Raw genomic sequence first — 12726 nt, 5'->3', positions numbered from 1 at the left:
CTCCTAATGAGATCTCTCCTGGAAAACTACATCTCTCTTTCTGCTGATCATACTATTTGTCCTATTTATAATTTTATAGAGGAAACTACCCACCACCTTTTCTTAGAGTGCTCTTACTCTAGAATTTTTTGGAGGCAATCCCCTTGGCCTCTTAAGATCTCCTCCATTGGACAAGATCTCCAATATTGGGTTGAGTGTATATTGGATCCTGTTCATAGCTTTCAAATGGAAGATACTGAAGTTCACAAATTTCAACTTTTTAACGTGGTTGGAATAGATAATTTATGGTTCTATAGAAATCAAATTGTGCATGACTCCATAATTATTTCTATAGAACAGTTTGTTTCAAGAGTAAGCCATTCGCACAAGGATCATTGTAATGCATGGTATTCAAAGGGGAAAAAATGAGATCGAAAAAAAGGGACCCTCTCTCGATGTGGACAATCCTCAATTACTTTTGACGTGACAGTGAGGCCGAATGGTAGTAGCTCAGTAGATCACATAGTGGAGAAATCACCTTCATTGTAGCCGAACAGCCAGGGAGCTGCAACCCCAAATGGATATCTATTAATGAATTTCATTTTCTGATAAAATATATATATATAATTTATGTATAATGAATATCTCTAAATGGCACCCCGATTCACATAAATAGATTGATACTGAAATATTCCTTTCAAGTAATGAACGAACGGAATTCAAAATTTGATACTCCGCCTTTCGTGCGAAATCAAAATCCAGATTTCTGATTCTAACGTTCCCTTTCATTTTTTTTTTTCTCTCTCTGTTAGCTTGTCTCCACTCTCCATAGTCTCTCCGACGAACGACGCCAACGCCTTATCCACGCCGTCGCAGCGAGGTCCGTGAAGCCGTCGCACACTCCACGCCACAGGTATTTAGCTCAAGCAAGTTTGTTATGACAACTGGTATCGAATTGCTGAGTTTCGAATCTTTCGGTAGCTGGCTCAAAACCAATTCTTTCTTTTCGCATTAGATGACTTTGAAAAACCTTAACAAAATGAAAATGAATGGATTGATAGCTAGCTAGCGTGTACTGAGTCACTGATTATAGTATTCTAGAAGTTGAACTGTTGAAAGAACCTTTTGAAGAACCATTGCTTCAATATGAATTTTTCATTCTGTTTTTGTTTTTTATTTGGCTTACTTCTTCATTTTTTTGTATATAAATTTCATACTTGTTCTTTATATGTAGCTTTAAGAGTCAAGCAAACTGGGATATGAAGATTTATATGTCACATGTTTAGGGTTTGGGTCCATTCTGTGCCACACATCAAAAGTTTTTTCTTTTGACCTTTTCTGTAAGGGTGGATGGTGGAATATTAATGGCATACATTCTTGACAAATTACTTTAAAAGTTCTCAGTGATAATTTGTGCAAAGATGAGTATAATTTTGATCGAGAAAGTTGTGCCAGCTTGAAAAGAAATTGAATGCTAAAGAAGAGTTGCTGAAATTTATTGGGGAACAACGCTAAGCGTTTGTAACCCATTTTTAAAACTTGAGTTGGTTAAGATTTGGAGTTCTGTGCTTTTGTTTCCCCTACAAATCATGACTTGGATTAGTTTCTTTCGGTTCTTTTGCAGCAAATACCACAACTCCGGCTTTAATGGTCTAGCTGATGCATTTTTTTTTTAAATCATTATTTAGGAGTATAAAAATGTCTTTATTGTCTTTTTTATGAAGATCAGTGATTATGTTTTTTAACAGTTGAATCAATAACTTAGAAGTAATATTGAGTTTTTCAAGTACGTACACTTTTTAAACTTTCTATTGAGAAATATTGAGTTTTTCAATTATGTATATTTTTAAGACTTTTATTGTTATTTAATTTGGAATATAGCTTTACTATGTATATGTAAATCTATATAACAACTATCCCAAAACAGTATATCGAAACGTACCGGTATTGAAATATTCCGTTTTAATACCTTAACCGGAACAGTCACGGGAATGGAATTCAAGACTTTGGTTCTAAATACTAGAGAATCAGAATTTGCCAATTTCAAGTCGACACCCAAGCCCCATGTCCTTATTCTATTTCGTTCATCTTCTGAATCTAAGGTCCATTTTCTGGGGGAAAAACCAACAATTGGAAAGACCCAAAAAGACCTCAAATCGGAGCTTTTGTCTAGGCTTCTCTGAGTCTTTGAAACATAATTGTCATACAGGCACATTTCTTCTCTCTCTCTCTCTCTCTCTCTCTCGTGTTGTGTGTAGCTTTGTTGTACTTTTTTTCTGATTTTTTCCCTATCGGTTTATTTGAATAGAAATGGCAGAGCGACAAGCAGTGGATCAGCCACACCAGATTGACTCACAGCTGCAGTCCTCGCCGCCTCCAAGGGACAACACGATTGCTTGCGTCATGGCATTAGAGGCTGCTTTGCTTCCTTGCTTGCCTGCGAGAGAGCTTCAAGCTATAGACCGTTCTCCACACCCTTCTCATCAGAGTAAGCGGACCCATTTCCCCACTCTTCTAACTCTTCTTGGTCATTCGTGTTTATAGAAACTCATCAAAGAATCCATTGGTATAGTTCTTTCATCTGTCTTAATTTTAGCTTGGCATAATGGCATTGCTCTTTTTGCATGACCAGAAGGGCTATTACCTATACTTCCATTATGAATTTTTTCTTTTCGTGTTGCTGAAACTAGGACACTTTTATTCCTAGTGTTTCTTCATAGCGTCAAGCATATATTAGCTTAGGAGTGGTTTTAATTTGATGGGACTTGGACCTTCCTAGAAGACAGTCTCTGGTGGTCTTCTCTGCTTTATTTTGAAGAGAACTGTTGTACAATTTGTGCGAAAAATCAATTTTTTTTTTTTTTATTCACGACTTAGAAAGCATAATATTTCTGCAGAATGTGGAAGCATTTTGCTGTATCAGTTGTAGGGAAGTCTCCTAAAATTTATAATTTCCAAACATGAATGTGAATAACGTAAGTGCATGCATCTGTAGGCTTGACTCCTTGAGATTGTGTTTTGCATTCTAGTTTTGGTTGATGTCAAGGAATCACATGATGCTTATAGCGTTATTTTTGGTTATAGAATAGCCGTAAGGTAACGGCAGAAATAGATGTTTTGTTTCAAAACAGGACTATTTTCTGAATGATTACTCAAACTCAAGATGTAAGACGGAAGAATTCGAAAGCTGACTTTGGAAAATTTTGCTCATTTAAGGGCTCAATCTGTCTTCACATTTAGTACATGCTAAAAGGTGTCAAATTTGTGACTGACAGTTGATGTGGAAAGGCATGCCAGAGATTTTATGGAGGCTGCCAAGAAGCTTCAGCTTTATTTTATTGGCCTGCAACGTGAAGATCAGCCAACAAAGGTTGAAACACTTGGAAAGGTAACCCAAAGGTCGCATTACTTCCCAAAAAAAATATATATATAAGGTATTGCAATGGCCATCTGCAGTTGATATTGTATATCCGACCACTGCTCCTGAAATTTACTGTGAACTCGAAGTCTTCATTGCGATTTCTGCTTTTAACAGGATATTGCTTTGATGGAGGACGAGTTAAGGATGAAGAGTGACATTATCAAGAAGCAGGAGAGACTGATCCAAGGGTGGAGAAAAGATTCGAAAGATCAACTGGACAAACACAACATCCAGTTGAAGAGGGTGTAGAGATTATTTTGTAAGCAATAAGCTCGCTATTTTCTGAATTGGAGTCAAATTTCTTGGTGCTGCATGCTCCTGGTCACGTAAGATTCTTACTACATGCCAATGGAATTTTTTTATCTGCGCTCCCTTTTTTGTATTATATAAAATTAGGACTAGAAATATTTCTTGAATCCATAACGGCTACAAATTCCAAGTCTTGCATGGTGCTATGGATGATTGAATGAGAGATGGCAAACTGCAAGTTTGCAACATTCAGCAAAGGGAATGGAGTTGGTTTGCCTCAAATGGACCGACACAAAGTGCCATCTGTGGAACTCATTCAAGTAAAACTCATTCCAATGTTGTAAATCGCAGCATTGAGATTGAGAAAGCTACAATTTAAGCTAAGATGATTAAGAGATTCAATTTTGTGGGATACACAGGGCAACAATAGTAAACCTAGTAACAGTTTCTGATCTCATCGAATAACATAAAAGAAACTTTAGGTAGGTTGACCAAGAAGCAGTCAGCTAAGCTACTTAATTCTTCTCAAATGGGGCTAAAGACCATAACTGATATTACAACTACTACAATACATTAACTTCCAAAGGCTTCTTTGTATTGAGAATGTAACAAAGCAACAAAAAAGCATACGAGAAGATATGACATCTCATTCAGTAGGTGACATCTAGTTGAAGATGCAATTGCAACCTTCCCCACGTGGCTATCAAAAGCCAGAACCCATTCATCTATTTCTTTGCATAGGTGATCAACATAGGGTTCTGTTGGGTTATCTTGAAACCTTGGAGTGCCTGCATTGCTGCCGTTGATTGCATCTCATCTCCATACTCCACAAAGGCAATCCCTGGCTTTGTTTCCACCATTCTAACTTCCTTAAAACCAGGATATTGGTAGAAGAGCATTTGCAGCATCATGGGAGTTGTCTCATGCGGAAGATTCTGCACGAACAGAATGTTATTTGGCGGAGCAGGTGCCTCTGGTAGCATAGACTTTCCGCCCGGGTAGGGTAGCTGAGAGAGCTGCACGAACAACACAGTAACGTTTGTATAAGAAAATTAAGTAAAGACGAAGAAATTGCACGCACATCAGATTGCATATAAGCACAGACATTTCCAATGTTTAATAAAAGAGGAATGTTATACATCATCCTACACCATACATTTTATATATTAAAATATTATTTTTTATTTTTTATTTCATTTTATTCTTATTAAACTAATTGAATTATTTTATTTATCATTTACACACTACATATTTATTATAGAAAAAATGAAAAAAAAAATTAAAATAAATATGGTGTGTGAAGTGTGAGGATGACAAGAAGAATTTTTCTTAATAAAATCCTAGATTCGGAAACCGTATCTTGCAATGAATTCAGAAGTTATGCCCAGAAACTAGGAAAACATGCTTAGTACTTACAGCAGGTGTTGCACCGTAAGCACCAGCATATGCAGGATTCAGACCCATTCCAGCTTGATTAGCATCATGTTGCTCTTTCTTCTTCTTTCCTGGTACATTAAGGATGCATTTAAAACTTTTTAAAAGACAAAACGGTAATAAAAAATCAGGAGTACCCCTATAAATTTAACTTTGGAACGCATGAAATATAACGTGGATCCTCCTAAACACATACTGAAGCCATCCTCCAAAAAGCACATGAATTTAAGTTATTTCTAATAGTTACAAGTTAAAACCTAGGAAAGTTTAACTAACGTACAAAGAATGATGCTTGTCAGATTAAAAACAAAACTCAAAACTATAAATACAAGACAATAAGTTAATATATAGGGCGATGCTACTATGCCGCCGATTACCGCTGGGCGTGCCGCCCTTTGTAAATTTTTTTTTCTTTTTTGTTTCTTTTTTCATTTCACATTTTTTTTATATATTTAAACATTTTTAAAAAATATAAAAAAAATATCAATACATTTAAAATCACTTCCTTAATCACTAAGTAAAAAAAAAAAAATTTGTGACCAGCGGTCACTTTGAGGGGGCAAATAGAAGGGGCATATAAGCATTTCCCTAATATATAAAGCATTGAATCAAGGCCCTAGTTCATCCTACTTATGGAGTTTTCACATCACCATAGCTATATATATATATCACATCATATCCACATCCCGAATCTTATATCAATGACAAAATCTTCTACGAACTTCCAAGTAAAAAGTCAGTACCAACATCGAGTTCTAAAATGGTCAGGATACTGAATTGAATCCCACAAAACCCAAACATCGTTTCACGCCTAAGAGAAAAAGAGAAGACGAGAAACACGATACAACCATGCATACATACACTCATGACATATGTGCTGAAGAAAGCTTTTCGACAGTGAAAGAGTTCTAACTGTACGAGTAGAAAGAAAAAACAGTTTCAGGAGACAAGTGAACAGAGAAGAGGGAAGTGTTTTACCCTTATCATCATGCCTCTTACGTCTTTCCCGTGGAACGAAAGTACCATCAGCCTTGGCTATTATATCTGATTTTGTCTTTGCATATTGTATTCTCTGTGTTAATTACACAATGTCCATCAAATTCGATTGTTAACAAAAGAAATAAATTCAAGTGCAACGGAAATTGGGAAAAATAGTAACAGAAAAGCAATGCAGGCAACTTTCTGCCGAGGGGATTGAGAAAAAAGAGTAAACACAAAATATTGAAAGCGAGAAAGAAAGAAAAAAAATGGGGATTGAGAAATCAATCGAAAGGAATTGCACCATGGGCTTGTCGTAGAAAGGGAAGCCCTGCATTTGGCGAAGGGCATTGGAGGCGGAGGAGACGTCCTCGAAGACCACCCACGCTTGACCTTTGTGCTTCAGCGTCTTGAACGCCAGCACCTCCAGTATCTTCCCGAACTGCGAGAACACCGCGAGCAGCGACTTCTTCAACTCTGCCATTTAAAATTCAAAATTGAAAAAAAAAAAAAAAGATTCGAAATAGAAAGATGTGGAGGGAGATTGAGAGTGCATGTCTCAGTACCTTCGAGCTTGATTTTCTCGTTGAGATTGTTGATGTATATAGTCACGTTGGGAGGGACCTCGGTGCCTGTAGTAGCCTCCGCCATTGAAGGTGGGAAGGTGCAGGGCTTTGAGGGTTTCGCTATTCCTGTCCAGATTAACGACCGTGGGAAGGTGCAGTGCTTTGAGGGTTTCGCTATTCCTGTCCAGATTAACGATCGGAAAGATTACCCTAAACAATGCCCGCAGGATGGAGACCGTTTCCATATGGGCTTGGAAGTTTTTTTAGTGGGCCGAAATGGAGCAACTCATAGCTCATATCAGTAAATGCAAAATTTACAGGCTCAGCCCCATAGAGAGCCCAAAAGATAAACTTCTCCCAATCAGATCACACAGAGGATGTGTACTTTTTTTTTTAAAAAAAAAAAAAACAATTAGGCCTAGTGAGTTGAGATTAATTAGTTGAAATATTCTGTGAATAGTAGTGAGATATTTGAATTAAGATGAGATGAGTTAGAAATAATTTAAATTAAAATGATTAATGGAATTTTGAGAAATAAGAGAGAAAAGGTTCAATAAAAATATTATAGAATTAAAATTTTGTTATAATATTATTTTTATTTTAGGATTTGAAAATTTTAAATTATTTTTTGTAGTTTATTTGGAAGTTTGAGAAAAATTTAATAATTAAGTAATAATTAGATGAAAAAGTTGAAGATTTAAAAAAAATATTTATATTTATAGTGTTTAAATATTAAAATAGGATGGGTGAGATGACAGCATATTTGTATCCAAACCAGGCCTTATTAACCACACACAATTAGATAGGACCTAAACTAAAACACTAAAATATAAATCATACATAAAAATCTCTAATCCTAATTATTTTGAAGATTACCCTCACTACTTCACCATCGCTCGGGTGGCCAACATGACTACTGGCCATACCAAGACACGGCCAAAGTAATCACCATCAATTCAGTTGTTGCTCAGAAGTAGCAAAGTGCTATGACCCAGATACTACTAGAATTTGGCCGAAGGTCACCAATTGGTCAACTTTTTTTCCTATAAATTTGTGTTTTCTTCATGTAAATATTAATCATGTATCAGTTTTCTGTTGAAGGTATAAAAGTTATACATACATGATTATATAAGGGGGTAAAATATCACAAGATCTAAAATGGTTTTCAAAACTCAACCTATTAAAGAGTCATCACTAGGAAATAAAATGAAGAGAAAAAGAAATAGAACAAAGAGTAAAAAGGGTAGTCAAGGTGTAAGGTAAAGAAAATGTAAAAAATAAAGGGATACAAGTACATACAATTTGGGAAGACTTTTTGGCCAAACTTCTCATAAAAGTCTTCTTCAATTTCAAGATAGGAGTTCTAGAGTCCAGATCCAATGAAAGACTTTAAAATTTTTTAAATCTAGTATAAAGTAATGATGAGAAACAATCAAAGATTGTAAATAAAATATGCAAGATTTGTACGTCTTCAAAGACCATATCAAACATTATGATGAACAAAAAGCTTTTCAAACAGTATGGTAACATATCTGATGTGTTTTCCTCTAATAAGACGACCTAATTAAATTAGGATATGCGTCACAAAGGCGAACACTAATTGCAATAATTATAATGACATGCGCAATAAGTAGAGCTAAATCTGGAACGATCCGTATCAACTTTAAAGATATGGGATCGAGGTGGTCGATCTTCGGATTTTTAAAGATGAAGTGAAGTGTCGACTCTTCCATTTAAAATAGTTATACCGTGTTAAGCTTTTGAAGAAAAGTTCCACTTCGACTCAGCCGGCAGTCGCAACTCATTGACTCTGTCCCCATGAAGTGGACCGCGCGTATGCACGCCAAGCCATGCCGGCTGCCCCTATAGCATTGCTGCATGCTAGCTACTGCAATAAAGGTAAAGTGAGGAGGGGAGCATGTAATAGCTGGTGTTAATGTCATGAAGTGTCAGTCTTGCTGTAAATGACAAGATATCTGGCATCTGCATATCATCAACTTACAACAACACTCGAGACAGAAACAATAGGCCGTGCCCATTGTAATGCAATACCGTGAAATAAAAGATTATGCAGGGTTGTGAGCAAAAGAACCACAGAATCTAAACAGTGAGAAATAAAGCTGCGAGCCAATAGTGACAACTTATCGTCTATAACGGAATATTAAATAATTACAAATTATTTATTATATTTTATTTTTAAATTTATTATTTAATATCACATTATAAGATAATAATAAAATAATAAATAAATAAATAAATAATAAATAAATTTTTTCTTATATTATTTAGTCTTTAATTTTTACTTTAATTATTTATATCTTTATACATTTTTAAAAAAATTTAATATTATTCAAACATATTTTTTTAATTACTAAATAAAAAAAATTGTCAAACCCATGTCGAGGCAAGTAGCAGTATTAAGAGAAAGGCAAAAAAAGATTTTTTTTTTTAATTTTTTATATTCTTAAATATTTTTTAACAATAAAAAAATTTACCACATCATTAAAAAATACTTTATTAATAACTAATTTAAAAAAAAAAAATTACATTCGAGACACAAATTTGGATCCAAAGCATTTTTGATATTCAAGATACATACCGAACGACGCTGCATACTGGCAGCAGACTACGATCACCGTTGGGGCTCCTGATCCTGTTAGGCTATTTTAATTTTTTTATTTTATTTTTTTAACATTTTTTAGTATTTTTTAAAAAAAGAAAAAAAATTACGATATTATTACACAATATTTTTTAATTACTAGTTAAAAAAAAAAAAAGGAGTGAGAGCTCCTAGCGTATCTCTAACTTTTTCCATGAATGAATAATAAAAGTGAAGTCTATTGAGGCTGCATGCAGGCCGAGCAGTACTATTTCCGTGGGATTCACGGGTTTCCCGTTTCACTTTAAAGTTTAAACTGATGACCCCCAGCCAGGGAAATGAAATCCAACCAGTCTCCATTTTCATGATGCATCGTATGTCCGTCATGAACAGCCTGTGCTATTGTCACGTGCATGGCTTTTTTTCTTTTTAGCTAGATTTTTATTACGTGGCAAATTGGGAATAACATTTTGGAAGTTGTATGATACACGAATATCCATATAAATCCAGCAAATCCTTAAGGTGTGAGTATTATTGTTTTAAATTTCTCCAACATGAGTTATGTATTGTGTTTATGATGCGCACTCATTCTTAAAAAAGAGGAAAATATTATTAAAAAATAAAAAAGAATTTAATCTAAATTCTATATTGATTTATTTTTTTAAAAAAAAATGTGATATTTGTATATTTTATTATTGTAAATATCATTTTTCTATTTACAGTTTTAGATATACAAGCATAGCAATCTCTTCGAAAAAGTTGATAAATATTAAACCCATATAAAAAAATTATTTTTTTAAAAGTATATTCTATTTTTTTTAAAGAGAGTATCCGAGACTTTTACAACCTAAAACTACATTTAGCATTATTCAAATAAAATGAGTTAGGGGTGAAGGATTAAGGGCAAGTTTGGTAAATAAGAATTCTCATCTCAAATTTAAAATTTTCATCTTATTATTAAAAATTTTATAAATTCTCGCATAAAATATAATAAATAATTTAATTTTTTCAAATTTCAAAATAATAATAATATTAAAAAATAATATTTTAAACTTTCATCTTAAACTTAAAATTATTATCTCTACCGCCAAACTTGCCCTAATTGTTGTTTATTTTCAATCTATTTTGATCGATTTCGCATATTATTTGATTCTAGGATGGGTGATAAGGGTTTGAATGATAGCCACCTAAAAATTTGAAGCAAAGAATACAACACGCACCAGAACAAAACAAGACAGAGAGATGCTAATGGAAATACGGTGCACAATACCAAAATCACTTGGTGAGTAGAGACCGAGACACAAACACCCTGTCTCCACCTGGACCCGGAGTTCGGTCGTGGCCGCCTCTTTCTTTCATTCTTCCGTCGTCTTTTCCACACGGTTCATGGACGGTTGCTACCCGCCGCCTTCCTTGCCCTTTTCTAGATGCTCACACTGCACTACTCGTCCCCACTTTTCTTCCTTTTAAGTATTTAAATATAATTAAAATTTATGACAATTACTTTTTTTAAAAAAATAAAATAAAAACGCAGGAGGCTCTCTCCAAAAAGATCAGTTGGGTGGAAGGGTTGCGCAAAGAACGAGAGGCTTTGGACGCTTTGACGCGGTTTAGAATTTGTTACTAACCTCTTATTACTTTTTTTATTATTTTTTATTTACTTAATAATTAAGAAAGATATTATTAATGAAATAGTATATATTTTTTAATTTTTTTAATGATTAAATATGTTAAAAAAATACTTAAAAAATAATAAAAATTTTAAATATAGTAAAATAATAAAAAGAGTAATAAGAAAGTAACTGTATCATGATCCGTCCGTTTAATTCGGGTGGAAGCTACTGCACGTCCCTTTCTCTTTTAATTTCCTTAAGTTACTTTTCCTTGAATTATTATTTTTTTTCGAAACGTTAACTAAATTATTTTTTAAAGAAATTTTTCCTTAAATAAATATATGTCTCAGTAACAGTAATGGTCATCTGTTTTGCCCTACTTCGCTAGGCGGCCCTATATATAGAGCCCTCTGCCTCCTCCTCTGTTCCAAAGAAGCTTTCTTGGGGGAGAGTCGAATGCGTTGAGGTTCTCTTCTCTAGCTCTCCTTTTCTCGCTGCCGTGGAAGGTTTTCTTTTTCCTCGCTGGAAAATCTCTCTGCGGTTGCTCACGAGTAATACACAATGGCTCGCTCTTTCTCCAACGCTAAGCTTTTCTCTTCTCTCCTCTTCGATGGATTCTCTAATGCTATAAGCAGGTACTGGGAAAAATTCAAAATTTTATCAAACACCTTATGATTTTGTTTCTATAATTTGTTGGTCCCGGTAAATCGATGCTTGTTCTTCAGAGACAAATCTATATTCTATGCCAAGATGTATAAGATTTCATTTTTTTATTACCCCTGATACAGGCGTGGATACGCGGCGTCGTCACAAGGAATAATGGCTACGGTAGCAAGAGGAGGAGGGGGTTCATCGGGTGCAAGGATGGCGAAGAAGGCAGAAGAAGATGCTGCGGCGGTGTCCACCGAGAAGGTGGCCTGGGTCCCAGACCCCGTTACCGGCTACTACAGACCGGAGAATCGCATGGACGAGGTCGACGTGGCAGAGCTGCGTGCACTGCTCTTGCAAACCAAGCACTGAGTGCCCTCGATCTGTATCACTGTCGACTAGCTAGTATAACATTTTCCATGTTTGTTAGGTTCTGATAGGAATGGAAAAATTTCATATTTAGGGTTGGTTTGCATTAGAGAAGAGATGTTTTATGTTTTTGATGAAAGATAAAAATGAATAAAATATTATTAAAATATTAATTTTTAATATTATTATTATTTTTTAATTTAAAAAATTTAATTAAAATTTAAAAAATTTAAATTATTTATTATATTTATATGAAAATTTAAGAAAATTAGAATGAATGAGACAAAACATTTACAAATCCATAATGGCCTTATTCTTCCTACTCATAATATGTTCAGAATGAGTTCCATCCCCAATATTTCCTCACACATTTTAAGTTGTTTTAAATATCAATCATTTAAATAAAAAATGCACCTATGTTACCCGTAATAATACTGGGAATGAAAAGACATCATTTTTCCATCCACATCCAGAAATCCCGATCATGAAGGTGGTTTTGCTCTGGTTTGAGCGTTTCGAGAGGAAGATTTATATACCTCGGAATGTACTTGTGGGCATCGGCGGTTGCGGTTCATGTTGGATGTCCCTCTTGTGTGTAAAGAAGGTCAAGCCGTGGGATCGTGGGGCGGTTCTCTTCTTGCTTGGTTTTTGTTTTTGTACCCTATATCGATCTGCATCTGCTTTTCATTTTGTCTTTAAGCATATTTCTTAATTCTTCTTATTACTATTTATTATTTATTATTATTTTTTTATTTTTTTATAAATATTTATTATTTTATTATTATTTTTTATTTATTTTTTATTATTATTCATAATTTTTCTCAACACTCAAATCCACCTAAGATGCTAAAAATTAAAAATTGAATGGAT

At 34.4% G+C, this 12726-nt stretch overlaps 3 protein-coding genes across 4 annotated transcripts; 2 read left to right on the top strand and 1 right to left on the bottom strand.

Annotated features, from left to right (window-relative positions):
- Positions 1–620: 620 nt before the first annotated feature.
- LOC122274757 (mediator of RNA polymerase II transcription subunit 28-like) lies at positions 621–3772 on the top strand. Its single transcript, XM_043083779.1, has 4 exons — positions 621–892; positions 2288–2467; positions 3255–3367; positions 3515–3772. The coding sequence occupies exons 2-4, from the start codon at positions 2290–2292 to the stop codon at positions 3647–3649; spliced, it is 426 nt and encodes a 141-aa protein (XP_042939713.1). The 5' UTR covers positions 621–892; positions 2288–2289; the 3' UTR covers positions 3650–3772.
- Positions 3773–4023: 251 nt separating this feature from the next.
- On the bottom strand, positions 4024–8514 carry LOC122274756 (U1 small nuclear ribonucleoprotein A-like). 2 transcript variants are annotated; one of them, XM_043083778.1, is made up of 6 exons: positions 8376–8514; positions 6628–6807; positions 6366–6538; positions 6062–6155; positions 5066–5154; positions 4024–4665 (listed from the first exon to the last, which is right to left on the bottom strand). In XM_043083778.1, the coding sequence occupies exons 2-6, from the start codon at positions 6710–6712 to the stop codon at positions 4375–4377; spliced, it is 732 nt and encodes a 243-aa protein (XP_042939712.1). In that variant the 5' UTR covers positions 6713–6807; positions 8376–8514; the 3' UTR covers positions 4024–4374. The 2 variants fall into 2 exon arrangements, with proteins under 2 accessions (XP_042939712.1, XP_042939711.1); XM_043083777.1 differs by lacking the exon at positions 8376–8514 and having other exon boundaries at positions 6628–7024.
- Positions 8515–11234: 2720 nt separating this feature from the next.
- On the top strand, positions 11235–12029 carry LOC122318054 (protein SENESCENCE-ASSOCIATED GENE 21, mitochondrial-like). Its single transcript, XM_043135183.1, has 2 exons — positions 11235–11474; positions 11628–12029. The coding sequence occupies exons 1-2, from the start codon at positions 11401–11403 to the stop codon at positions 11857–11859; spliced, it is 306 nt and encodes a 101-aa protein (XP_042991117.1). The 5' UTR covers positions 11235–11400; the 3' UTR covers positions 11860–12029.
- Positions 12030–12726: the final 697 nt, after the last annotated feature.

This window comes from Carya illinoinensis, chromosome 8, assembly GCF_018687715.1.
Source record: "Carya illinoinensis cultivar Pawnee chromosome 8, C.illinoinensisPawnee_v1, whole genome shotgun sequence".
Classification (NCBI taxonomy): Eukaryota; Viridiplantae; Streptophyta; class Magnoliopsida; order Fagales; family Juglandaceae; genus Carya; species Carya illinoinensis.
The sequence above is the reverse complement of the archived record's forward strand: the minus strand, read 5'-3'. Positions and strand labels throughout refer to the sequence as shown.

What these genes read in the sequence shown, in the direction of transcription:
- LOC122274757 (XM_043083779.1), top strand. Translation starts at nt 2,290, where the DNA reads ATGGCAGAGCGACAAGCAGTGGATCAGCCACACCAGATTGACTCACAG. An exon ending in TCCACACCCTTCTCATCAGA is followed by an intron (nt 2,468 to 3,254) that starts GTAAGCGGACCC and finishes TGTGACTGACAG; the next exon opens with TTGATGTGGAAAGGCATGCC. An exon ending in AGGTTGAAACACTTGGAAAG is followed by an intron (nt 3,368 to 3,514) that starts GTAACCCAAAGG and finishes TGCTTTTAACAG; the next exon opens with GATATTGCTTTGATGGAGGA.
- LOC122274756 (XM_043083778.1), bottom strand. Translation starts at nt 6,712, where the DNA reads ATGGCGGAGGCTACTACAGGCACCGAGGTCCCTCCCAACGTGACTATA. An exon ending in CTTTCTACGACAAGCCCATG is followed by an intron (nt 6,156 to 6,365) that starts GTGCAATTCCTT and finishes TAATTAACACAG; the next exon opens with AGAATACAATATGCAAAGAC. An exon ending in TAAGAGGCATGATGATAAGG is followed by an intron (nt 5,155 to 6,061) that starts GTAAAACACTTC and finishes TTAATGTACCAG; the next exon opens with GAAAGAAGAAGAAAGAGCAA.
- LOC122318054 (XM_043135183.1), top strand. Translation starts at nt 11,401, where the DNA reads ATGGCTCGCTCTTTCTCCAACGCTAAGCTTTTCTCTTCTCTCCTCTTC. An exon ending in TTCTCTAATGCTATAAGCAG is followed by an intron (nt 11,475 to 11,627) that starts GTACTGGGAAAA and finishes CCCCTGATACAG; the next exon opens with GCGTGGATACGCGGCGTCGT.